Below are 27,928 nucleotides of genomic sequence, written 5' to 3'. Positions count from 1 at the left end.
GAACGTTCATGGGCTTTGTTTTTCATGATCTCAAAAGGCGTATCGATCATCGAAGGGTTGATAATTATAAACGTCGCAGGCAATCAGTCAAACCAGGCATTTTATCGAGTGCCTACCGGCCGATTATTGAAACTGATCGACAAAGTTATAGACAAAGACGACAAAAGAGATTTGAAGGGATCCTATTGGTGGAAGCGGATGGTGGCAATGGACATAGGAGGTAGGCAATAGACTAACTGCAACCCACGAGATTACCTGACAGTTAGTACATAATTTTCTTCCTTAGTCTATATGAACCAACCATGTCAACCAATAGGATCGCTTCATACTCCCTATGTCTTCTTTGTCCATCGCTTTGTCTATCAGTCTCAAAAATCGGCGCGCTGAGCAGATAGTCGAATTTTGAGCATGCTCGATGTTTTTGACAAAGAACTTTCAAGTCGACGCGTTTGGAGTAAAAATGCAAAAACTCTCCAAGATCTCCTAGAGTGTTCCTCTCTTAATGCTCCTCATGTGTTTTAATTGTAAAAATTTGGAAACTTTCGTATTTTATGAGATTCTGTAAATTTTGAGATCAATCCTAGTTCAAGGGCTAGAAATCTATACACATACTTTTGTAAGATGCACATTTTTATAGTGAATTTTCCCAACACAAATAAAGAATTATTCATTCTAGAATTAGCAAAAGAACTAACATTTCAATTAAAGTACGATTATTTTATTATCAGCCTAGGTATTTGACAAAATGCCTGATTTGATTGTTTGCCTGGGACATAAATAAATCGATCAACATAGATAGAAAGATATATCTGGACTTATAATTGTCACTATTTGTACTGCCGTGCTACGTGCCAATTATTAAATCTATGGACAAAGCTATGGATACAGAAGGCAAAGAGTACATCGAATGATCCTATCGGTTGAAAGGATCAGTTGTTATAGACAAATGATGGAGTATGAGAGGCTAACAATAGGGTTCTCATCCCTGGTAAAAATTGGCAGTAGAATCTGTGTTCCAAAATACCATAGACCTACAGCCGGCTGTAAGATTTCCAATAGTTTCTATAGCCGGCAACAAAATTTCTTATAGCCTTTTATAGCCGATGGCGATTAAGCAACAGCCTGGCAGTAAAGTGTATGCTAAACGTTACTAATTACGGATGCTAGGACTTAGTGAGGTATCGGACTACCGCTCTCATTTTGGGCCGCAGTATCTTGATTTAATTTGCGAGGAAAGCTCCGTACTTTTGAAGGATGCCTGCCATTCCTAATATGTTGGAGCACCGTCAATTTCGTATGATACTGCGCAATACCTCTGGTGTGAAATAGTTGCTTCAAGCGCCGCGATACGCTGCGGCGCGGCGCGGCGGGCGGACAGCCAGCGCTGAACGCGCATTGGCGCCTACAAACCTAACAGGGATACTTCACGCATTGCGCAATGCGTGAAGTATCCCTGTTAGGTTTGTAGGCGCTAGTGCGCCGCCGCGCGCCGCTCCGCTTTGTGTTAGGCTCTAATATTTAATCTCGCGGAGTCAGCGTTTTTCAACTCATGACTTTGAAATGTTTGCACACTCTGAATGGATTATTCTCATTTTAATTGATGAAAAAAAGTATGTAGCGAAGGAAAATATATTGTACGTTTTGTAAATATTAAGGTGATTCCGTACAAACTCAAGGATTTACAAAGCACAAGAATTTCTACACAATTTCTTATAGCCTTTTATAGCCGATGGCGAAAAAGCAACAGCCAGGCGATAGGAACTATAGCCCGGCTGTATAATTTTTTATCGCTTCGTGTAGCCCAGCCGTATGACTTTTTCCACTTTCTACTGCCAGCTAGATGATTTTCTATCGCCCTCTTCAGTCGGCTATAAGAACTACTATGGTATTTTGAAACGCAGCTCCTATCGCCAATTTTTACCAGGGATAGGTTGCGAATAGTTAATCTCTTGCTAACTTCCTTAGTTCATTTCAACTACCCACCTCCAACAATAACATTGCTGCATTTTCTCTCCGTCTTCTCTCTTTACAGCTTTGTTCATTAATTTCCATTATCAACCCGCTGAGAAAGAGCATCTTGAGAAATTTCAGACATTCCCAAATTTTCTTTAATAAATCTAAAATTATCTGGAATACTTGCGCTTATTTTTCTTCTAATTTTCATCGAATTTTATTTGTAGTTCGATCTGAAGTAACTGGAAATTTCAAGGGAAAATATCCAAAACTTTTTTCAAAAATCAACACTTTATCAAAAAGAATTTTGCAACATTTGGATGTTCATACGGTGTTAATCCGGAGCATATCTAAGTACTCTTGGCATCATTCACCGTTCATTTCACTCTTTTCTGAAACTAGTATCTGGCAACAGAATTCATTTCGGAGTTTCCCTCCGATTTTAAAGAGTGTATGTGACTCATTAGAAAGGATTTAAAGTCGCGTCACAGATGCATCACAGGAGATTAGTAGAGGAGAAGGGGATGAAAAAACAGAGACAAAGTATTTTGAATAATATTTGAACACCCTTTCCTCCGATTAATTTATCTTTATCTTGATTTGCATTTGAATTCTCGTTTACTCAACGCTCCATACGTCATTACAACATACTTTATTTGATCAAGAGATGCAAATGCGATGAATCCGAAATCGGACGATTTATTTTTAAAAAATTTCCCTTGCGTATTTCAGAGATGAATTGTATTTTCTCTTTTAATCAGACAAGTTTTATTTATTCTGCACCGGAGCACTTTCTTGGAGAGAAAACTAACGTTTCAAAAGTTTGGTTCGAGAGAAATGCATTTATTACTTCCCCAGAGCTCAGTTCAGTTAAAATTTACAAGGTTTGCAGTACCAGGATTATATTTTCTTATGAAATCTCATTTCCTGTAACTTAATGAAAAGACGATATTACAGTTTCCAACTTAATTGGATCCATTTTCTACCCACTTACCGTTCCATTCAACTTCATCTACATGAAGCAATATTTGTAAAATTCGATTAAAATTATCTGATTTGACTCATATGTAAAAATATGTAAATATACAGAGCAGCTGAATAGCTTACGTATGCTGTAGGCGGGAAATACTGAGGAATAAGGCGCGTTTTGCGTATGGCGCGCCGGATCAAATGAAACGGCCAGAACGAGATAAGCATTTCTGCATTTAAGTCCGAGGTACGCGAAAAAAGTTCTTTTTTAGGTGACTTCCTTCTGCACTATCACCGTCGACATGGTGCAGAAGCAATATATTGGACTGTAGCGCAGATATGATTTTGATGGCTTTTTAGACAGGCTTTTTTCAGAAGCTTTATTTTGGATGCTATTTCTGTTTTTGCTCGTTTACGCCAAATCGTCACTTCCCTGACTTAAGGGCGTAACTCGATTTCCACTTGAGCCCTTCTCTCCGTATAACTCTATGCTCTCGGGGCTCATGTGGAAATAGAGATACGCCCTTACGCCAGAGGAGCAAAATTTCCTTGCCAGAATACTCGTGGAGGGCCGATTCGGCTCGTTCAATGGCCTAAGTGCGAAACCACGTATCTCCGTTTGCGATGTTGGAGACCTCCGGTCATTCTTAATTTATTCATTATAAGGTAATCAATTTAATATCTCGAGAACTTCCGTGACTTATCCTCACTGTTAGCCTAATATTCTCCATAATTTCGAGCTGTAATGTCGGCTTTAGCTCCTTCGAAAAAGCAAATAGATACGGAAATTTCGAAGCACGTCAATGGCAGTGGCGTGGCGTGCTTTGCGATATATCGATTTTTAAACCATTTAAACCTATGGAAAAGGATCGATAAACAGGGTGTTCGCAGCGAACACCTTAATAATCGATTCTTTACCATAGGTTTAAATGGCAGAACAGTCGATGTATCGCAAAACACGCCACGCCACTGGTCAATGGAGATGTCTCATCAGGCAAATAGTGAAATCAAGCATTTTGTCAAATGCCTAGGCAGATAGGTAAATTTTGACTGTCTACAAAATTTTGGGAATTTATGGCGGAGAGCTCACGAGTGTTCAATATTTGTGGAAAAATATCTCATCAAACCTACAAACTCTTTTTGTCTCTTTCTCTTAAATTGCTAAAAATGCTGTATTCTCTGACATGCTGAAAATTTCAAGGTAAGTGTCTTCTCGGGAGCTAAAAATCGTTTAAAATACTATTTTATGATGCAAATTCTTACTGAAAATTATTTCTTACGGTGTCAACTAATTATTTTGTCTAAAATTAGGAAAATAATCAGTATTTCAATCTTAGCCAGAATATTTGACTATTTTCCTAGGCATTTGACAAAACGCCTGATTTTACTATTTGCCCAGGCATTTGACAAAACGCCTGATTTCTATGCCCACATTTCAGCCTGATTTCACATTGCTGCACAGAGATACGCGGTTCGGCACTTGAGGGATCGAGAAGGTAATCACAAACAAATTTATATCTCGACGACTCGGAGCCCGAACTCGAGTTGAAGTTGAGCTATTTCCGGTACCGATACTGCACACCTGAAATGCGAAAGCAGCGTGAGACCGCGCTTAGACGCGGCTCCGAGGGCGGGGCGGCGGGGCGGGGCGGGGTGGGGCGGGGGCGGGGGACAGGAATGGTGTCAAATTGAGTGGAGATGAGAAAGGGGGCGCGAGCTCTGTGGGAGCCGCGGATGGGAACGGAGCCGAGTTTAGACAAAATGGAAATCCCTTTATACAATTTCCGTGTTTCTTCCGTCGTAGAATTGATTCCACCCACGGTTGTCACGTTGTAATCCCCAGGGACACTCGAGCCTCGAAATCGCCGGCCACACTCGCGCCGAGCGACCTGCATTCGCGGCCGCGATATTTTTAAGGCCTCGGAATTAATAGCTCCTTCCGACGCGACGCGGCGCGGCGAATTTTATCTCGAGGTTCGCGATCGTAGTTTTTACAACCGAGACTCGTGGTCGGGTTTTCTATTTGAGTATCGAGTGCGGAGGCGTCGATGAGTTCTTTTGACCCCACGCACGCGGAGGAAAATTTCGCAGGGCATCTGTAGAAACGTCCTATTAATACCTTCTTCGTCGGATTCCTATTCAACAGGAGGAAAACCAGTGGCGTGGCGTGAAATGCGATTTATCGATTGTTATGCCATTTAAACCTATGGAAAAGGATCGATAAAGAGGGTGTTCGTAGCGAACACCTTTAATAATGGATGCTTTACCATAGGTTTAAAAGGCATAACGATCGATTTATGGAAATTAACGCCGCGCCACTGAGAAAAACTAGGTAAAAAAAAATGGAGAGCAAGGCTAAAATACAGCAATTAAAACCCGAGACGTTTCGACTCGAAACTGAGTTATTTTTAATCGGAAAATAAACTAAAAATAAAAAAAAATCGAAGAAAAACCCTGAGACCTACATACATATTGGTGGCCGAGATCCGAGAAAAAAACATTGTGTGTGTGTTTTTTTTTTTCATTTTGAGTGTGCATTTAGTAAGTGTTTTTTTACTCAGATCTCGGCCACCAGCATCCAGATCTCACGTTAATAGCCTGTGCCGCTGAATGTCTTTAAATATATTGACCATATAACTATTTATGCTAAAAGGAACTATGTGCATACGGTTTGCGTGATACATAGTTCCTTTTAGCATAAATACGTCCATATTAGGGAAATAGAGGAGAAAAGAATTACTTTGATTTTATTTATTTCTTTATTTGTTTATCATTTTTAAAAACGATAATCCATACAGAACGTGCAGAAACTCCATTGTCGTAACATGCTGAACAATGCTGACTCCGCGAGTTGGAATAATCGCGCCAAGTACAGTGAAGTCGGCGTGTAAAGCATATTAGCGCCTACAAAACAGCAGGAATACTCCACGCATTGCGCCAAACGGCACGGTCGCCACAGTCGGCGTGCCACGCGTATAAGCGCCCACAAGACAGCATGAATACTTCAAGCATTGCGTGTACACCACGGTGCGCGCTCCGATCATCAAAAATTCGTAATTTCTTGCCGTCTGACCCATCGCGGTTGCACAACCCTTTCCGATCAGTGTGCACCGCGAGCATGCAATCCTAGGATCAAAGAATCCTTTAGATTTTGCACCCCTGAATAGTACCTTAGTCTACAGAAACTTAAAATTGAGTCTTTGATTTCGGAGGCCAGAACCTAGACCTTATTACTTCTCTCACACTACGATTATAAAAATCGAAGAAATCTGCGCTTTATCAGTCCACTCAGGTCCACTTAAGTGCTTAAGTTGTCGCCTTTCTGACGTAAGGGCGTATCTCACTTAGACGTATTTCTGCCAAACGGAACTATGTGTATTAAGACATGAGCCCTGAGACCCATAATAATATATGCATAACATGGCTCACATCGAAATGCACATAGTTCTATTTGACAAAAATACGTCCATTTCCATGTGAACCATATTTTCCGTTTCACTCTATGCCTTCCGGAACTCCAGTGAAAATAGAGATACGCTCTCACGTTAGAGGAACGATGAACTTAGCCGAAAGGAAAATAGACTTCAGCAAGAGACAACATATTTTAGAGACCCTGCACCACAATGTAACCAATTTAAGCCAATGAGGCAAAAGATTAAATTGATTTTTACGAACTTGAGCGTAGCCATGGACCTATGACCTATGTATGTGTACATTTTTATCTGAACATAGCAAGCCTACGATTTTTTTGCTGGTATAATATTACTGTTTGAACTACATTGTGCAATTTGGAACTATAAATTCTAGCTCGGTTTAAAAACAATGTATGTGCCATTAGTTTCCCTATGCACATAAGTGTTTTTCCAGAGGAGCCAGAATGCATAATTCCAAATCGCAAAATGCAGTCCATTTTACCATGCTGTTGTTAATTGTTCGAAGAATGCAATACATTGCAATCCTCTGCCCGGATTATTTCGATGGTCAAAGTGCGAAACCACGTATTTTCGTCTCTAGACTTCGTGTCAAACTTCATTTCTTCTTTACAAAAACTATTCCACCTAATTTCTTGAAAGCTTTCTCGAGTTTTCTTCTCTATCGGCCGAATATTCTGTTTGAATTTCAAGTCATGTATTTGGCTAGTTTCTCCTCGAAAAAATATAATATAACCGGAAATTTTGAAACCTTGTGATGGAGATACGTAGTTTTACACTCTAACCATCGATTTACGGACCAAGAGTCGAAGGAAGCAAACATCTCCATTTCCCTTTTCAAAAATCGTAAGGTTGGTGAAGACAAAGAAAAAGCGTAAAACGAGACAATTTTAAGGGCCAATCGCAAGGATAAAGTTACACTAAAGTTCGGTCCTGTCGCCCTTAAATTTCGATGAAATTGCCTGTTTCCAAACTTTTCTCCAAGTTCTCTTTTAAAAAAAAAGCTTTTTTAATTTCCTTTTGAAAAACTATGGTCCATTACCGTCTATGGTGATTCTGCAAATGGACGTCATTTCTGCTAACCAGTTTATGCACATGCCATAAGATTGTTAGTGTGTAAAATATCGTGGGCGTAGTGCTAATTCACTGACTTATGAGTGCTGTGTGCATGAATTTTCAGAACTCCTGCATTCTATGGATACAACTATTCCACCTCGTAAGTGGTGCTGGTTGCAGAGTTACTGGCATTGAAGGCGTTTTTTGGTCACGCAGCGCTGGTGCACTCCGAGTCCTACAAAACGCTTCTGACGATCTTCCATACTGATGCCCAAAGTGCAAAACCGCGTATCTCTGTTTGCGATGTTGAAGACTTCCTATTTTTTCTTTGGAAAGCTAGTCTACGTAATGTCTTACAAACTTCCTTGATTTTTCTTCTCCCTTAGCAAAATATTCCGCGAAAAATTTCAAGTTGTAGCTATAAAATTGGCTTGCTATTCTTCGAAAAATTAAATTTATATTTAGACATTGAAGAGACATAAACGGGATTTTGGAGACACCGCAATGAAAATACGTGGTTTTGCACATTGACCATCGATGCACTATAAACCCGTGACATGTGTGATATGTTCAAATTTTACCCAGTTATCCATTAGTAATTGGATAGAACTAAATCTATCATTTCTTTCTTTCTATCTTCAAGTGGAATGTAGTTCTTTTGAAACAATGGAAAGATGAAAATTTCTCCCACGTTAATTCCAAGTGCACAGGATTGCGAATTCGCAAAATGACATGTGTGACAGGCCTAGATTTTCTGAGGTTATCCATGAGCAATTGTACGAAACTGATTCTATAATTTCTTTCAGTTTGGATTGAAAGAGATACAGATATGTAGTTCTTTTTAAACAAAGGGAAGATAAAAATTTCTCCTACGTTAATTCCAAGTACACAGTATTGCAAATTCGCAAAATGGGCAGTTTTGAGGCTCACGAATTATGTTTAGTTGAAGCTTACGGTTTTAGGACGACCGCATATCAAAAACATCTAAAGGAAAAGCTTTGATCTTCCATAAGTCTTTGCTTTTGTAAAAATATTCATTAGTGCCAATTTTTCTAAAAATTCAGGTATAGTTCCTGACGTTACTTTATATTAGATCGAAGCGTGATTACTTTTTCTCTGGATTTCAGAATAATCGTTGTTATTTCTCCTCTGTTGACATTTTTTAAATTACAATTCTCCCCTCGAAGTTATTCATTACTTTTTCTTCATTCCAAGGTTTTTCTCGTTGAGGTTACTCATTTTATTTTTCTTTTGTTGATTACGTTTCACAACGCCGACGGAATTCGGTGCAAAAGTAATTACTTGAATGGTCGTCAGAGAGCATAGGGAGACGCAGTGAATTCATTAAAAACAGATTAGACTGTTAATTGATATTTTCCTTTTTTTTAATTTAGCGAATAATACCAACGGATTAATTACCTTTGGACGGATTAAATCCTTTGCTGTGTCCGCGTGCATTAATTAAAGCATTTCTTTTTGTACGACTGTCAGCGCGCTTTTGATATCTTTGAGCTCAGGTAGAACCGCACTTTTAATTACCAGACAATGTCTCCACGCCGTGTTGTGCTAGTTTCAATTTATCATGGAATCTTACAGATAGCCTTTTAAAACGAAATTTACCGCCTCTAATTCACGCTTCGAGTCCTCGCGCCGTTTCGTAATACAACACCGGGGTAGAGTAATGAAAAGTTGATAAGTTTTATTTTTATGTTATAAGAAGTCCACCAAAAATCGGGATGAACCTAAACGGGTAATAACCCAATTCAAAGGCGATGTCTCCAAATTTTCATCCTCAATCTAATATTGATGCTCATTTGGTATTTTTTATGGTCCGGGAAACGATATGATTTTCTCCAAAAATTTGGGGGGCGTTGTTCCAACGGAAACACTTTACAGAGTACGAAAAGTCTTAATTTTACCCATATGTAGATACACTAATGCAGAGCTTGCAATTTGATTATTCACTACCACACTAGAACTTGTGTGGTCGAACTAATGGTGCATTGATTACGTATAGAATCTCAACAGACTTTGACTTTTTAGCCAAAAAAAGGACGAAATCCCCGTAAATGAGGCTAAAGAATCACTCTCAACCAAAAAATTGCAAAGTTTAGAATATTTTTCTGGGGGGGGGGGGGGGGGGGAACATACAAAGCATCAGATACAAAGGTCGACTATCGTATCGAATGCACCCAGCTCATGCGCCGGGGCCATCGTCCTTTTTTTATATTTCATGTTTTAAATTATTCACCCTTCTATATAGAAATTAGAATTTTCTCAATCAGATTTATCCTAAACTTAAGACTAAGACTTAACTAAGACTAAGACTTAAAATCAAGACTATTATAACGGGAGTTTCTTGCTAAGAAGTCAAAATCCACCAAGATTTTTTACTTAGTCGATGCTATATATCAGCGACGCTAGTTCGACCACGCCAAGAACCCGGTGGCATGGCGTGCTTTACGATACATCGATTGATCTGCCATTTAAATCCGTGGAAAAGTATCGATAATCAGGGTGTTCTCAACGAACACCTTAATAATCGATTCTTTATCATAGCTTCAAATGGGGAAATATCGATAATCAGTCATCCACGCCTCGCCACTGCAAGTGCTCGAGACGAATCACCCTTAATGTGGGATACCTTGAAGACCTTGTCCCACTTCGACCTTGGGACACCAAATTTCTTCTCCATACATGATCAACAGACAACCTCGTCCCATCACCTAGTTTTTTTTTTTTTTTTTTTTTTCCGGAACCGTACAACTAGATGTTGATGCGTTGACGAGAGGGTGAAGGTTAACCGATCCGGATACCCGTGGAGGGAGGCGAGGGAAGTGTCCGGCGATTTATTAGGCACACACGGGCAGTTCATAAATATGAGCTGACGTTGAGTAGAGGTATCGCGGGGCACCATGGCCCCCGTGGGGCTCGTATATCATCGAAATAGGCGCGAACGGCACGCACTCCGTCCAGTAGCCGAGCGAGAATCATCGACTATCTATATTTTCCCATTTGAAGTAATGATAAAAAATCGATTATTCAATCGCACGTTGCAAACACGCTAATAATCGATCTTTTCCCATAATTTTAAATGACAGAGCAATCGATTCATTGCAACCGACTCCATCTGATCCGGAGGGCGCGTGTAGAGGCTATCGGACGTTACCGCCCGAACATGGATTCGATGTTTCATTCGGTCGTTTACTTGTTTTTTCGTCTACGCACTATCCTACGCGGACTGAAACGCACGTAGATGCGATTCCTGAAAATATCACTTATGGCTCTAAAATTTTACGACCGTTGAACAACCCGGAAGGATTTTGTTATCGATCTCTATCAGACTGGATTACACCTCTTCGTAATGTAGCTCGTATTTAGCTCTCGCTCGAGATGAACGGTGAGATGAAAGGATGCGCGATGCGGTTTGATCTTAAGTTCAAGCAAAATGGACTAAATTTTGCAATGAGGAACTAGAATGTTCAGCTCCTTCAAGAAACAACGTATTTGCTAACAGTGTTCTTGTGCAGACAGGTGCTCTCTCTTTATCATTATACATTTTCATCCTATTCGTTTTCCTCTCTTCATTATTCTCTTTGCTTCATATTCTTTTTCCTATCACCTTCTATCCTTTTCTTAAATGTCTTTATCCCAATCTTTTTTCATCACTTCTGATTTCTCTTTTTCTTCCTCCTTTCCTATTTCTTCTCCTCCTTTTTCTACCTTTTCCTATTTTCCGACTCTTCTTCTCATCTTTATTCATATTTTTCTTCTCTCCTTTCTCTTCCTCCTATTTTCCTTTTTCCTCCTGGCTTGTTTTTTCTCCTTTTACTCATCTTCTTCTACCTCCTCCTTTCCCTCCTATTTTTTTCTCGACTTTATTCTTTTCCTTTTTCTACTTTTCTTCCTCCCTATCCTCTTTTTCTCTATCCTCTCTCCCTCTCCCCTTCCTTTTATTTTCCCCCTTTCTCACAGTGGATCGAGTCAATCAGAGAGGTCGGACATGACATTTGTGACTAAAACTGCAAATTTTGAAGCGTCACATTTTAAATATTAAGGGATGCTTAAAGAAGAAGATTTCACGAAGGAACCAATGGAACCACCTCAAAGTTTTGTATAAACGGAGTAACCAGCATTTAAAGTTTCCAAATTTTGTCCGACCTCTTTAATGGAGATGTTGCATGTGTGAGAAATTTGCGATTTGACTGTTGATACTTATGTAAAAGTTCGCAAGAAACACGATGGTGCTACTGGTTTTCTCTGAAATCAACTCCCAAGCTCAAAAAAAGCTCTCAAGTTGAGGCCAAAATGGAGGGGATATCCCAAGCTATCCTGAGTGTCCACGTCTACATCAAGACAAACTCTCCATGCAAAGATAGGGAGCAAATACATTGACAGGGCTGCCACTTTTTTTGGGGACTCTAAAACTGAAAACACGGCAACCCTGTTAATGTATTTGCTCCCTATCTTCGCATGGAGAGTTTGTCTCGATGTAGAGGTGGACTCTCAGGATAGCGTGGGATATCCCCTCCATTTTGGCCTCAACTTGAGAGTTTTTTTTGAGCTTGGGAGTTGATTTCAGAGAAAACCAGTGCCACCATCGTGTTTTTCGCGAACTTTTACGGAAGAATCAACAGTCAAATCGCAAATCCCCCACACATGCAACATCTCCATTCTCATTCATTCCAACAGTCCTCGACTAACGAACACACCCCTTCCCTCCCACCTGTCTCTGGTTCCGTTGAGCAGCGAGTCCAATCCCCTCTTCATCTTTGTCCTTGATTAGGAATCGACGTTTGACTTTGATTTTGTTTGTGTTTCAGGTCGAAGGTGGCGGCGGCGCTGCTGAACAAGCACCTGCAGATCAACGGGATCTCGGCGGCGGGGCTGGGGGCGCTGCCGCAGGAGCCCGGGAGCGGGGGCGTGGGCGTCGGAGTGGGCGTCGGCGGGGAGCAGGAGCAGCACATCATCGAGCCGGACCCCAACTCGGGGCAGATGCGCCCGACGCCGATCGCCTCCTCGAGCAAGATGAAGCGCGAGCGCAAGGCCGCCCGCACCCTCGGCATCATCATGAGCGCCTTCCTCACCTGCTGGCTCCCTTTCTTCCTATGGTCAGTACAAATCATTATACCTACAGTCCTTTTATACCGAGAGTCATGACAACACCCCCTCATGGAGTCACAAACGGAAATAAAGATTACACAAATTGAACGTTTTTTGTAATCTTTGATCGGCCCATTCTCGAATTTCTTTCTCCGTTCCCTCTCTTATTCCGTCTGTTCCTTGCCGAACCCGTAATCTCTGGTCCATTCCAGATTATAATCTTCGCAATCGGTGAAAATGTAATCTTTATTCCCGTTTGTGACATTGTGAAGGCCTAAAATACGGGAACCAATCAGAAATGGATTCACATTGTCTTGACTCTCAGGATAAAGGGGCTCTAATTATACCCACTCTGCCATGCTAAGGTAGAACGCCGTGTAAACATTCGAGAGTTGTCAAATTTCCTTCGATAATGTTCATATTTGAATCAGTGAGTTCGAAAACATACCAACTCGGGTTTTTTTTCGATTTTCACTTTTCTACGGTTTAGTAACACTTATGGATAGAAGCATCTGCACGCAAAAGGAAATTTCGAAATTGCAATCGGAAGTGCTCGAAACAGCGACGGGAAAAGGGGAAAATCGAAGTATTGCATTGGAAATACCAATTTTTGGCCATTTCAAGGGAAACGGGTGACCATCCGATTTTGCGATTTTCTTTTTTCGGTTCAGTATACCTTGTACCAATAAGTTCATTTCAAGCGTTACTCGGGTCGAGAAATATAAATTTTTCAGGGCAGACTATGAAAAATCAGTATCTGAAAGATGTTGAGAACGAAAACACACCAACTCGGAAATTTTTAAACGCTCAATTCTCTGTTATCAAACATGGTGTATCGATTTCAACTTGGTGATTTACAAAGTCTCTAAGTACTTGTCCTTTGGCACCAAAAAGGTTTTTCTGAAACTAACTTCTTCGCCCGCTGCGCAGTTTTAGGTGTTTCCTGAGCAATTTTTTTCCGAGTTGGTGTGTTTTTGAACTCACTGATTCATTTAAGGACAGTTATGAATACTAGCTGCTTCAGCTCGCTACGCTCGCTTGCGCCGCTAGCCGGGGGCAAGCCCCCTGGACCCCCAGTTACTCGCTCCGCGAGTAACTGTTGGCTCGCTTCGCGAGCCAAATTTTGCTACTACCAGTGCTTAGAGGACTTCCTGGAGGCAAAATGATAAATTCAAAAACAAAGAATAGGAAACTAAAAATTACCTACTTTTAGAAAAAGAAACAACCTTGAAAAATAAATAACACTCCTGGAAAAGAAAATCAGAACACTTTTTGAAAATGTAACGGTGCGAAAGGGTGAAGATAAATCACCAATTCTCTTGGAAGAAGACATGAGCCGACCCCCGACATGAGTGAAACTGCCGTAGGACCCATGCTAGGGTAGAAGGGTGACACGTGTTGTGAGCAGGTAGGGATGGGTTTACGTGGAGAGGGAAACGGAAAATCAGAGGGTGGGAGGTCCCCCAACCATATGACTCGTCCAGCGTCAAAAACGCAAATATGTCGTTATCAAATCGAGGTAAATTTTGCAACTTCGGTCGCGCAAATCGAAAAACGAAGGGGTCTTGGCACATCTAGACCCTATGAGCTTTCATTTAAAACAAATCCGAGGAAAATCGGTCCAGTAGTTTCCGAGATCGAATTAGCACAAACTGTCCAGCGGCAAAAACGCTAATATGTCGTTATCAAATCGAGGTAAATTTTGCAACGTCGGTCGCGCAAATCGAAAAACCAAGGGATGTTGGCACGTCTACAGCCTAAGAGCTTTCATTTAAAACAAATCCGAGGAAAATCGGTCCAGTAGTTTCCGAGATCGAATTAGCACAAACTGTCCAGCGTCAAAAATGCAAATATGTCGTTATCAAATCAAGGTAAATTTTGCAACGTCGGTCGCGGAAATCGAAAAACCAAAGGATGTTGGCACGTCTACAGCGTAAGAGCTTTCATTTAAAACAAATCCGAGGAAAATCGGTCCAGTAGTTTCCGAGATCGAATTAGCACAAACTGTTGGAGGCCAAAAAAGGCCTTAGGATATTAAATATATAGATTTTTCCTTATAATTTTCAGGGATTTTCGGTGAAATTGCGAGAAAAATACATACATTCCAGTCGCTTTACAGCGCGCTCGGGCGCTCTGCGACACCTAATCGCCATCCTTGCCTATCGATCCAGAGGTCATCTGGTAGATGGCATCTTGTGATTTCATCTTGAATGCCACCAATCCACGATTTTGCTGGGCGTCCCCTACGTCTTCTCCCAGGAGGAACCCAATCTAGCACCTTCTTAGGCAACCTATCATCCGCCATTCGTTGAACATGACCATACCAGACAAGCTGTTTGGTCATAATTTCATGCACGATGTTCTGCTCGGCGTTCATGATCTCACGGACTCTTTCGTTCCTTACGTGATCTCTCCTCGAGATTCCGGCTGATCTTCGCCAGAAATCCATCTCAGTTGCCTTAAGAATCTTTTTGGTACGCTCTTTCATGGGCCACACTTCACTGCCGTAGGTCAGAATGCTTTTGATTATGGTGTTATAAATCATTCTCTTTTTTTCTTTAGAGATACTTTGATCCCAAAGAATCCTATTTAACATAGCAATAGCTTTCCTTCCCTGCAGGTTTCGATCTTTTATGGCTTGGTCCATCTTTCCATCCTGGGATACTCGAACTCCTAAATATTTGTAATGCTCGCAGCTTTTAATACACTGTCCATCTTCCAGCTCTATGTCTTGCTGATCCCCTCCAATCGTCAACTTTTCCGTTTTCTTGACACTGACCTCTAGGCCCCACCTTCGATATTCTAGCACTAATTTCCGAGTCATATATTCAGCGTCATCCGCATCCTGCGCGATCACCACCTGGTCATCAGCAAAACATAGAGTATACAATGTGTCCGTATCATTTAGGGGAACGCCCATGCCAGAGCACTTCTTTTTCCACTCTTTTAAAACGTGTTCTAGAAAGATCTTAAATAATGTAGGTGACAGACAACATCCTTGTTTTAAACCTTTAGAAACATAAAAACCACCAGATAACCTCCCTTGACATTTAATTCTAGTAAAACTTCCACAGTAATATTTCTTAATCGCATTCACAAGTCCATCACTAAAATTCGATTTTTTCAGGGCTTCCCAGAGTTTCACTAGTGGAACGCTATCATACGCTTTCTGAAGATCAACGAAAACTAGATGGAGCTCCTGTCCTACGGCCATTTTTTTCTCAACCAGTTGTGTGATACAGAATAAATGGTCGACAGTTGACCTACCGGCCCTGAATCCTGCTTGCTCCTCTGCTTCATATGGAGCCCACTCTTCTTCGATTTTAGCTTTTAAAATTTTCCCGTAAATTTTACTAACTGTCCCTACGACAGATAGCCCCCTGTAGTTTTCGCAGTCATCCTTCTTTCCTTTTTTGTGCTTAGCTGAAATCCAGGATTCTTTCCACTCCTTCGGTACTTCCTCACCCTTAATGCAACGATCAAACAAGTCCCTTAGAAGCTGAAATAACTTTCCCGTTCCGCATTTCATCAACTGTGATGGTATATCTCCAGCCCCTGGAGCTTTAACATTCTTTAATTCCTTGATTGCCTTCACAACTTCCTCGAGTTTAACCTCAAGGGACTGTGTTTCTTCGTTACATTCTGCAGCGCTATCTTGAAACTCGGGTCGCCCTTCCGTCAATAATACTTTAAAATGGTCCTCTAGTTGGTTGATTGTAATCGGAGATATAATATCCTTCTTCATGTTCCTTCGCAAACCTTTTAGCAATTTCCAGCTTTCCGCACTCCTCCTTCCTCCCAGGTACGTGTTAATTCTGGAACAGGTGTTTTCCCAGGACTCGTTTTTCTTTTTCGTAATGAGTCTTCGTACCTTTGCTTGCGCATGTTTGTAAGCAATTTTGTCCTCATCACTCTTGGAGTGAAGGAAGGAGTGGTACTTTCGCCTCTTTGCATCGATCTCTTCCTCAATCTCTTTGTCCCACCAGTAAGGTTTGCATTCAGTGGTGATCTTTTCGCGCACTCCAAGGGCCTCTCTAGCCGCAGCGTGGATGCAAGTCTTGATGAATTGATACTGATCTTCGGCATCACAGAAATCCTGTTTTTCATCAAGTTTTTCATTTAACCGCTTCCTATAGAGATCCTTGACACTTTGGTGGTGCAGACTATCGATGTTATACCTTACTGGCTGGACCTTCTCTCCCTGTTGCTGCTGCTGCTGTTGAGGCACGCTATGTGGGAAACTTTTAACAGGAAAAGCTATTTCTATTTTGAGGAAATGATGGTCACTGCCACAAGATAACCCTCGGCACACCTTCACCTGTTGAACCTTTATCTTCGTTGTTTGGTTTGTTATCGCATAATCGATGATGGATCTTAAGTCTCGAGTACGTTGAACCCACGTATACTTATGGATATCCCGATGTTGAAAGAATCCGTTTAAGATTTTTAACTCGTTTTGCTCACAGACTTCGATGATGCGGTTCCCGTTGTCATTGACCACATCTTCACCGAATGGACCAACGACCTTGCAACCAATCCGGCGTCCTGTTCTTCCATTCAAATCGCCTATGACGATAACTTCCCTTGAGGTTCCAACTTTTAAGATTTCATCGTTCAGGAGCTCAAAGAACTGGTCTTTAGCTGCAACTGGCGCATCATCGTTGATACCATACACTCCAAGGAGGGTTATCTTGTGACCATACACAGTAACGTTCATTTTGACGATTCGTTCGTTGATCGGTTCCCAAGAAGTTATGCATTTACGTAAGTCGTTCCGAACCAAAATCGCCACTCCTTGCTGGGCCCGCTGATCTTTGCTTACGCCGCTAAAGAACATATCATAGCATCCCAAACTTTCAGAGCCATATCCTTTTTTTTTCGTTTCTGTAATTACTGCTATGTTAACGTTATTATTTTTAATCTCCGAAACAACCTCCATCAGTTTATTGGAAATGCCTTGGACATTCCACGTCCCAAATACCATTGTCCTTTTGCGTAATTTTTGTCGAAATATCCGTTTAATCCGTTGTTCACCGAGGCATAAATTAGGTCGTTTAACATTGCGTAGGTTTTACGGGTATCGGGGAGTTAGCCCGATGACACAACCCCCAACCTGGAGGACCAGCGTTTGAATTCGGAGTACGCTCTCGTAGATTGGCTGCCTTCACTACGGCTAAGAGCCCAATCAGCCCCTTCCATGGGTGGTTCATACGCCTTGAAGCCGGTGACCATGTCCATGGCCCCTTTGAGGCAGGGGTTACCAGCTGGGGTCCGCAGGATTGCTAACCCTGTGACACTACAGTCCCCCATACGGACTGCGAGAAAAATGATCTGAAAAATTGGAAGAAAAATATTCATGAGTTTATCTGGAAATTCGTGTTTTATCAAAGGAAATTTGACAACGCCTGATGGTTCATCCGACGTTTTTTCCTAGCACGGCGGTACTCTCTGAAATAACTGAAAGATAAAACAAAAATTCGGTATCCGAAACTCTGAAGCTTTTTTGGTTTTCTTCAAGAAAATTATGAGGAAAAGGGAAAACACTTTGGTTTCTCATCAGGGAACCAGCTCATGATAATCAGGAAAATAACAGGGAATAAGCACGGTCAAGAATTCTACACACCATGCTTTTATACTTTTTGTAGATGCCTTTTACAGTTAGAGTTGAGATATCTCGGGTCCTCATGTCACCATGGGTGGAGCTTGGCAGATCAGGGGATTATGCCCTTTCAGAAATCTACTTGGTACCTCTCAAAAATTGTGAGAGATTTCTGCTAGAAAGTGCGTGACATGACATTCGTTTTAGAAATTGCTAATATACCAATTTTCTTTGCAAAAATAGCTCAAAATTGGACGTATTTCTGCTAAACGATACAAAGCGTCAAGGGGGGAGACGGAGGAAGGGAGATGGGCTGATGGATAGACAGGTTCATGTGACAGAGAAGCTTCACCCGTCCTACGCTCTCAATGCTTTCGGATGGAACTTCGTTCCGTTTGGCAGAACGCACTATCTAAAATGCGGTGTACGTGTAATGCGTGAAGTATTCATATAGTCTTGTAGGCGCTAGTATGTGCTAAAATTACGTCCACTCGCTCATGAGGCGACTCAATTTTTCAAAATTTTCCCGGGAAGATCCTCTACACTCCCTTATAGTTAGAGTCAAGGAAATCTCCCAAATCCTCCTCTAGAGTGAGAGAATCATACATATTATTTTATTTACCCATTATGTTGAAGCCTGTTCAAGAGCAGGATTTCGCTAATGCCAAGATACGTGTGAAAGGTCTCTAGTTGTCTTTGTTTTCAACGTAAACTGTAAATCCTATTACCAGAAAATATAGAGATAGGGAATACTCAATCCGTTCATGTCAGCTCTGAAGTTGTCAAGTCTCCTTGATTTCCTGTCTAGCCATGTTTGGTGACTCAACAGACAAATTGAGGCATTTGGTGTAGAAAGGAAATTTTTGGCTGCGGTGTCTCAAAATCTTCACTGCTAATCGGACGTATTTCTGCCAAACGGAACTCTGTGTATTATGACGTGAGCCCTGTTATGCATATATTCTTATGGGTCTCAGGGCTCATGTCTTAATGCACACAGTTCCGTTTGGCAGAAATAAGTCCGATTTGTATTTTAGAGAGGGAACTATCAGTGAATTTTCTAAAAAATTTCGTTTTCAGCATCATAAAGTTATGAAGAAAATTCAGTAAAAGTTTGAACGAATTCCATTCATTTGCTTTAATTACAACGGATGAAACGTCGGCGGAAATTCGGAGACACCTCAATCAAGAAATGCCCTGTCTGCACCCAGCGCTTCAATCAGTGGCGAGGCGTGGATGATCGATTATCGATATTTCTCCATTTGAAGCTATGGTGGAGAATCGATTAATGAGGTGTACGTTGCGAACACCCTCTTTATCGACCCTTTTCCATAGGTTTAAACGGCATCTCAGTCGATATATCGCGAAGCACGCCACGCCACTGGCTTCAACACTGGAAAAAAAACACATTGGATCTAGAGTCCAGACTCTTAAAAACATCGACAAGAAAAAGTACTCTTGATTCAATCGGATTTTTGCTTAAATCGAAAACCGAGCCCCTTAATTTGAGCGGTTTTCCTTTTGATTCAAGCAAAAATCTGATTGAATCAAGAGTATTTTTTCTTGCCAATGTTTTCAAGAGTCTGGACTCTAGATCCAATGTGTTTTTTTCTCCAGTGCGCCACTGGCTTCGATCTATGAGCTAATCAAAATCAAAATGGTGCCCTCAATTTAACCTAATGCAGAGTCTTTTCCTGACGTTCGGTTTTTATTTTTTTCGTACGTCACCACTCGTCGAGTCATCTCGGCGGTAAACGACAACGACGCGGTCTTGAAACCCACCCGCAACAGTTGAGTGACGATGCCTCTCCCGGGACATCTCCGAAACCAGATTTGAGACGAAATTTTCCCGTTTCATCCCTCGCAATTTTGATCGGATGTTTTTCCCGCGTCGCATCGACGGCAACTACTTCCGCCGAAAGTCAACTTCAATCGGAGCTCAATCGACGCGACGTGACGTCCTTTCTTATTTCTCATCTCCTGTAGTTGTTTTTCTAAACTCCGCGTTTCATATATCATGAACTTTGACGCTTCCTCGATGTCTCGTGAATAACGACCTCGCCACATCCTCCACAGCAACTATCAAAGAAAGTTTCCTACACCATCCAGTTTTCATCTTCGCGTTTTGAGTCTCCTTTCCTTTGCCTTCAATATGCTTTTAAGTTTTTTTAATGGACGCCAATCCTCGCAATAGGTGTTTCCGCTTGCATGGTTGGATCTCTGACTCTGATTCGTCACGAGATTTTTCCGTAGTAGAGAATTTGCATGCAAATTTTTAATTGCTTCATCTGAAAGGGCTTAAAGAACTGATTTCACAGTATTTTTTATACTTTTTTTCAGATATGGAAATTTAAAAGTGAGAAAATGCACCGCTCAGTGACGTTATCTGGCAACATTTCCCTTTTAAACACTTGTATTTAGCAGATTAGGTCATTTTGTCGTATCTCCTCCAATCATTGTTTAATTCATGAACGAAGGGTATCCTCGCGTTCATTTCACTCAGTAGTTTCCACTTAAACACGAAATTCATCAAATTTCAGACACCTGCAAATTCTCTACTCAATTAAATATCATGATTACGGAGGAAAACATATTCATGGATTCATTGGGAGCCATTTAGGACCTTGAACCTAAATAAGAATATGATACACAAAGTAGCCCGAATAATTTTAGGGAAACAAAACACAAGAAAATAAGAGACCAGAGCTGAAAACTAACAGAATGCCTGGGACGTTTCAGGGTGGTTTCAACCCTCTCCTTGACGAGAATCAAAAATATAAAAATCAGGAAACCTCTCAGAACCCCATTGGTGATAGCCAAAAAAAGCCAAATTTTTCTGGTATGACGTCTCCCAAATAGTAGAGCGGCACTTCATGGTAACGCCTTTGAATGGCAACGTTCTTGACCAAAGTGAATCCTCCGCAAACTGATTGCGGTGGACACACGGGTCGTAAGACAGTATGTTGAAGTTTTTTGCCATCGTTCGTTAAAAAATTCAGCATAAAGCTGAAAATCTCAATGCAGAGGGAAAACGCTCATATGTACAAACAGCATATTTCTTCGAGGGAAAATTGTGCTCATATGAGCTTTTTCCGCCTGTATTGAGATTTTCAGCTTTATGCTGAATTTTTCAACGCACGTTGGCAAAAAACTCCAACATACTGTCGAATCCTCCAGTAGCTCTTCTTTCCCGATGAAGGTACTCTAGCTTGAATGATGGGCTTGTGGTAAGAAAGGGTTTTGCCACGACGTTACCTCAGTTGGTTCCAGTGGCGTAACTAGAAATCTTCACGCGCCCCCGCCGTTCTGAGGCTGCGCCCCTTCATAACGGAAGTTTTGAGCGGCGCACCCCTCCCCCCTCCCCCGCCCGTCTAGTCATTCAGATCTGAATAATTGGGAGAAAATCAAGGTATCGCTATGAGAATAGAAAGAAAAGTGAAGAGGAAATTCAAGTCCCAAAAAAGTATGAAAAAATGTGAGACTTACATGAAATGTTTGCATGATCAAAAATCTGACATGTCAGAGATCAGGTCGCAAATTACCCTACAAAGTCACCTGTGGGAGTTTTACGTACTTGTTCTCCTTGCTTTCCTCTTTCTTTCTTTCTTTCATACCTCTCTTTCTCCCTCTCTTCCTTTTCTTTTTCTTTTTCTCCTTCCTTTTCCCGTTTTCTTTTCCCAAAATTTTGTGCCCCTCGCATCACTGCCCCCCCCCCTCCCGCCCGGCGGTGGCGGCAGGCATGGTAGTATTACGCCACTGGTTGGTTCTTTGGAAACACTGATGAGAGTGTTGGCTTTCTCCAGGCGGAATCTGAGAAGGCGTCAAAAATAGCATTGTCGCGGCTGAGGGAAACGAAATGGTGGCCGATCAGGAAACAAAAGGGGATTTAATTAAACTTGTCGAGAGGAGGAATAAGGAGGGCGGCGCCTCCACGATAACGTCGTTGTAACACAACAATGACAAGAAAAGCCTGGCAGCCACGCACGAGACATTTTTGCTCCTTCCCTCACAAAAGAACCTAACTCGAATTTCAGACGAATCCCAAACCGTGCAAGGGCACGCCGGAAGCAGGGTTAGATTGGAATTGCAGATACGTCTTGACATCCAAGTTGCTACGATTCCTGGTGCCATTCAAGAAGTGACAAAATTTTAATCATACCCCCGTTCACGAAGCGACGCGACAGTCATTCTGAAATATCTCGTGAAATTCCATATCACTATGAAATTTGAGATATTGCACACTCTCGTTGCTGTTTTCGACGGCGCTTATTTTGCATACTTGGGCACGAGAAACGAGAATCAATTTGAAACACTTTGAGAAGCAGTTGGATAGTAGAGGTTGAATGTATTATTGCACCTTCCATCAAGTTTTCTCTTTGAATTTTACTGTAGAATATATGCAGAGCATGAATTAGAAGAAAATAAAATTGTCTCTTTGACCAAACTAATAAATTGATACATGCATTTCTTGATAAACTTCGTCCACTTAAATTTCGCCTACAATTTAGCGGTATAGGCAACGAATCTACAACGATCACGATATCGGTTCTTCAATGATACTCCCATTTAGCTTTGATTGAACTAGTTAATGATGTGCATGTGGAGCCATTGACTGATCATCCTTTTAATAGCATAGTGCAATATGTGTGGTTTTTTTTGTGTTTTTTTATTTTTGTCTTTTTTTCAAACCTCGTAATTAATGAAGCAAACTTATCGTCGGCATAAAGTATTAATTGCAAGGCATAACTTATTTCAGACAGTGGTAACATTGAGATGTTGCATGTGTGAGGATTTGCGATTGACTGTTGATTCTTGTGTAAAAGTTCTGAGAAACCACGATGGTGCAATGGTTTCTCGAAATCAACTCCAAGTCAAAAAAAGCTCTCGAGTTGAGGCCAAAATGGAGGGATATCCTCACTACTGAGAGTCACGTCTACATCAAGACAAACTCTCCATGCAAAGATAGGGAGCAAATACATCAGCAAGGTTGCCGTGTTTTCAGTTTTTGAGTCCCCATATAAAGTGGCAGCCCTGTCAATGTATTTGCTCCCTATCTTTGCATGGAGAGTTCGTCTTGATGTAGAGGTGGGCTCTCAGGATAGCGTGAGATATCCCCTACATTTCGGCCTCAACTGGAGAGCTTTTTTTGAGCTTGGGAGTTGATTTCAGAGAAAACCAGTGGCACTATCGTGTTTCTCGCGAACTTTTACATAAGAATCAACATTCAAATCGCAAATTCCTCACACATGCAACATCTCCATTGATAACAATTAACAGATCAAAACATCCTCAATTTTGTGACCCCGACGATGAAGCGCTTGCTTCGAAAAGCTTCAGTCAAATGTTATCAATAAAACGTAAGTTTTCCAAAAAAATGTTACATTATTTCTAGCATTTTGGTACACTCCACATACCGATATATTTCAGTGCTATTACCTTTTGAACATTGCGTTAATAATACAATGTTCGCTGACCTTGGGAAACTGTGTTGCAGGTATCTGATCTCATCCCTATGCGGGGACGCGTGCGACTTCTCACCCTCCGTGGTGGTGGTGGTGTTCTGGGTGGGCTACTTCAACTCGGCGCTCAACCCCATCATCTACGCCTACTTCAACCGGGAGTTCCGGGTGGCGTTCAAGAAGACGCTCCAGTCGCTCTGCCAGACGCTGCTCCTCCTCCTGCCCGGGCGCAAAGGCTGCTGGGGACGACGGGGCGACGCCAACGCCCTCTCGACGCCGGCCAACCGAAACTGCATCAGCAACAGCAACGTCTCCTCGACGGCCGAAATGAACTACATCAACCACTCCACCATCGTCCGACTCACCACCGACGACGACCTCAAGATGACTACCTCCACCTCCGTAGCAGCCGAGCTCCGACCCCCTTCCTCTGTCGACAGGGTATTCTAAGCTACTTTCCAGTGGCGGGGCGAGCTTTACGATATATCGATTGTTATGCCATTCAAATCTATGGAAAAGGATCGATAGACAGGGTGTTCGCAGCGAACGTTTTACTAATCGATTCTTTACCATGGGTTTAAATGGCATAACAATCGATGTATCGCAATTCACGCCACGCTACTGCTACTTTCCTCTGTACAAAATCACAACTATTCAATGATTGAATTTGATAGACGAAGCAGGGTGTCTGCAAGTCTGGAATTTCCGGAAAGTCCGGAAATAGTACTGATTCTTTAAGGGCGGCCCGGAAGTACTGAAAAAGTGCGGAAACCTCGCAAGAAGGTCCGGAATTTCACTCACTTTTTTGTCATTTTTGTCGCAATTTGAGCGAGAAATTTAAATATTTGAAATTTTTCGAATCTCGTCGATTGGAGGTTCTGGAAAAGTACTGAATTTTTCTGTTGAGGAGGTACTGAATTTTCGGGAATGTACTGAAAAAGTACTGATTTTTGGCCAGTCTGTTTCAGTGGACACCCTGGACGAAGCTACAAAGAGAGAAGACAAATGGATGGGGAGTACTCCTATCCTGCCGTGCTAAGGAAGAACGCCGTAAAGCCTTCAGGCGTTGCCATATTGCCTTCGATATAATACAAATTTCCAAAGAAACTGTTGGCTGTTTTCCTTCCAATTTTTAAGAGAATTTCACCAGCGATTTGATTTGGAGGATATGAAAATTTCAAGGAAAAATATTTATATCTTCCCTCAAAAATTAATGTTTTATAAGGGGAAATTTGACTACTCCTGGTGTTTCATAAGGCGTTTTTCTTCAGCACGGCAGTATCGGTGGAAGCGGGTGGTTGAAATCACGAAGGAGGTAGGCAGTAGACTAAAAAACGACACTTCACGAGTGACCATATAGTAGTCCACCATTTGCTCCCTTAATCTACAGGAACCACCCATTTCAACCGACAGAAAAGTACAAGACAGCAGCATGCAGCACTGCCGCGCTATAAGGAAGAACGTCGTACGAGCTTTCAAACGTTACCATATTTCCTTCGATAAAAACCGAATTCACTGGAAATATTGTAAATATTTTCTTCCAGAGATTTCAGACAATTTTTTACGAAATTTAATCTAAAATATCTGAAAACTTGGAGGAAAAATATGCATACATTTCGTTGAAAATACATGTTTTATAAAAGAAAATTTGGCAACTCTCGAATTTCCGTACAGTATTCTTCCTTAACACGGTAGAGCAGTCATTCACCGTGTGTTTACCGTTGATTACCTCAAACTGGGCAGTTGGCCTACCCATTAGTTGGTCGATAAGCTTCGGGTGACGCAATGTGCCAAAGAAGATTCCCAAACTTCGGCTTGTTTGCTGAACGAACTCATCCGTAGTCGTTGAAACTTGTGAGGATAAGTCAACAGTTGAGTAACTTTTGAGTCCAAAAAGTAAAAGCTACCACCATTGCCAAGATATCAGCTGAGAGGTCCTCAATATTTCTGTTTTAGTCCCATAGGAAAGGACGAATCGGGCAGGGTTCGGAATCAAGCATCATAATACATCGATGATAAAAAGTCGCAACTTACGAATATCGGTTTGCACAAAATTTGTGATTTCATCCACCATACAGACTAGTTTGTCCGTGTTGGGAATTTTCACATTTGATCGATAAATCAGAAATTCGCGATTTTCTTGATGTAAATTCGAATTTTCCAGTTGCCAAAATACCAGAGTCTACGTAGATTAAATTGGGCACGGATTAAATTGACTGATTTTACCGTGTCCTGCGATGAAATCCTTTAATTAGGAAGCCGAATTTGTGTCGACAAGTTTATGAGCAATGATGCAAAGCATCAAACAAGTTCATCAAACTTTCGCTTGTTTCCTGAGGGAAATGCTGCATCAGAGGAAGAGTAGGAAAATTTTTAAGAAACCTGACTCTCATTATTCATTGCTTGATAAGTTTAACTTCAATGACCAATTTGACCTAAAATTATTTTAGTTTTCATTTTGAGCGATGAATTTGAATTTGTTAAAAATGTATGAGCTGAAATAAATGCCAATTTTTCACTGCAGAGGTGATACTCGAAATTTTCAATATGTTCAACCTTTTTTGACAAAAAAACGTGTCACGCGACACTTACCTTCTCTCTTTTCCTTTCTTCTTCTCTACCTCTAATTATTGCATCGTCTAACGGACCAATACATTTTGAAGGTTGAGACTTATTAAATGTGAGCAAAGAGTAATAAAGTTTGTCCAAACGGCAAGTCTCTTCATTCTGTCTGAACGGAGATGTTATTGCCCTCGAAAAATACAGTGATTGAAAATATTCACCTCGGTGATGTAAAACCGTAATCTCTTCCATTTTGACTTTGTTTTTAAAGTACGTTGATCAATCTGTGATAGTGTGGGCATTCTTGATTTATCCAACTAAGCCTAAAAAATAATGCAAGGTCTGCATTTCTGCGCAGGATGCCATCAATCACTGTGTTTTCAAGGGCCTTCAATTACGGATAATTGCGTATGCTAATCTACTTAATTAAACCATCAAAACACGGTCAAGCGAATAGCGCATTCGACCCATTTATGTCAAGTTGGTCCTCGGATGATAGCTGGATGCTGGAGTCTACTAAAAAAGGGTACTTATCTTTTTCTCAATGACAGGTATTACATGACGCCAGTCAAAATCTCGCCAATTTATTTGTTCTAATTCGACGAGATTTTGAGTAGCGTCATGTAAAGTTGTTCACTCAGCAGCATAGAAATAAATTGTGATCTGTACCTCGTACCCGCAAAATTTGACTTGTTAAAATAGTTGAAATCCTTTCTCAAAATTACTTTTGCATCTGTTCTGTGATTACAAATGATTTTTATTCCGAATACTTTGGACCACTAAAAATAATTGCTATAAGCAGGGAGAAAAAATCCAAAATATACTTCCAGTGATTTTGAAAATAAGGAACCAAGGAGGGATCTAAGTTTCTCTCTTCGAGTTAACGTTTAAAGGAAATAGGTATGTACAAGTTCTGTAATTACTTACTTCCTCAAAGTCACGAAGTTGGATAAGTGCAGCATCAAAATTTACTTTTTTAAACCTGACTCTATACGACTGTTAAACACAACTATTTTCGATTGTTCGTTGTACTCCTTTCATCCACATACGAATTATTAGAATACCTGATGAGTATGATGCAACGCTCAGTGCTCATGGAGACTGAAACGTAAAAAGTTCCCTGGGTTTCTTCATCCTTTGGGAGTATTTTAAAACTGAAATATACGCATGTTTTGCCATACCTTTGAGCAAATTAAAAGTAGACAAGTGAAAGAGCCCTATTTGACTGCGATTGATATTTATCTCTGATTTTAATAATCCTAAGTGTTTTTCCTCAATCTGAACTGACTGTCCGAACGTTAACCACAAGTGGTATTGTACCTATGCTTTCCGCATTAGGCATTTTAGTAAAAATCAATGACGGCACATTTCATCATAACACGTAGTAAACTTTTCATGATGAAAATAGCCACAGTCAATACGTAATTTCTTTTTTAAAGCGTGCCCGTGTAGGGCGTGTTTTCCCCCCTTTTTTTGTTAAATCGTGAGTAACAAAACGACTATCACAAATTGGTTATTTTTATATAATCGGATCCCTTATTTTCAAACTGTACAAATTGTTCATTACCTTGTGAATTGGAAATAATTTAGGTTAAGTCATCCTGTGTTATTTCAGGAGTTGATCGAGCTACACCTGATTCAAAATGATGCAATTTTACCTAATAACCGAGTTTCATGTTTTCACAACCCACATTGTACAAAAAAGAGCTTGTATTTATATTACGTGTAAATCCTGTTGATCAGTGTAAAAAAATAAGACTCTTGAGTTTTCTCCTAGAATAAATGTAAAAACAAAGCAA

General features: G+C 41.0%; 1 protein-coding gene across 1 annotated transcript in view; it reads left to right on the top strand.

The window, feature by feature from the left end:
- The window catches only part of LOC109036512 (octopamine receptor beta-1R), a 125,311-nt gene extending 97,383 nt beyond the window's left edge, over positions 1-27,928 (top strand). The window contains exons 2-3 of the mRNA XM_019050788.2: positions 12,233-12,520; positions 23,603-27,928. Of these exons, the coding sequence (XP_018906333.2) occupies positions 12,233-12,520; positions 23,603-24,017 (703 nt within the window). The 3' untranslated portion in view covers positions 24,018-27,928. The remainder of the gene's footprint in view (positions 1-12,232; positions 12,521-23,602) is intronic.

Source organism: Bemisia tabaci, chromosome 4 (assembly GCF_918797505.1).
Source record: "Bemisia tabaci chromosome 4, PGI_BMITA_v3".
NCBI lineage: Eukaryota > Metazoa > Arthropoda > Insecta > Hemiptera > Aleyrodidae > Bemisia > Bemisia tabaci.
The sequence above is the reverse complement of the archived record's forward strand: the minus strand, read 5'-3'. Positions and strand labels throughout refer to the sequence as shown.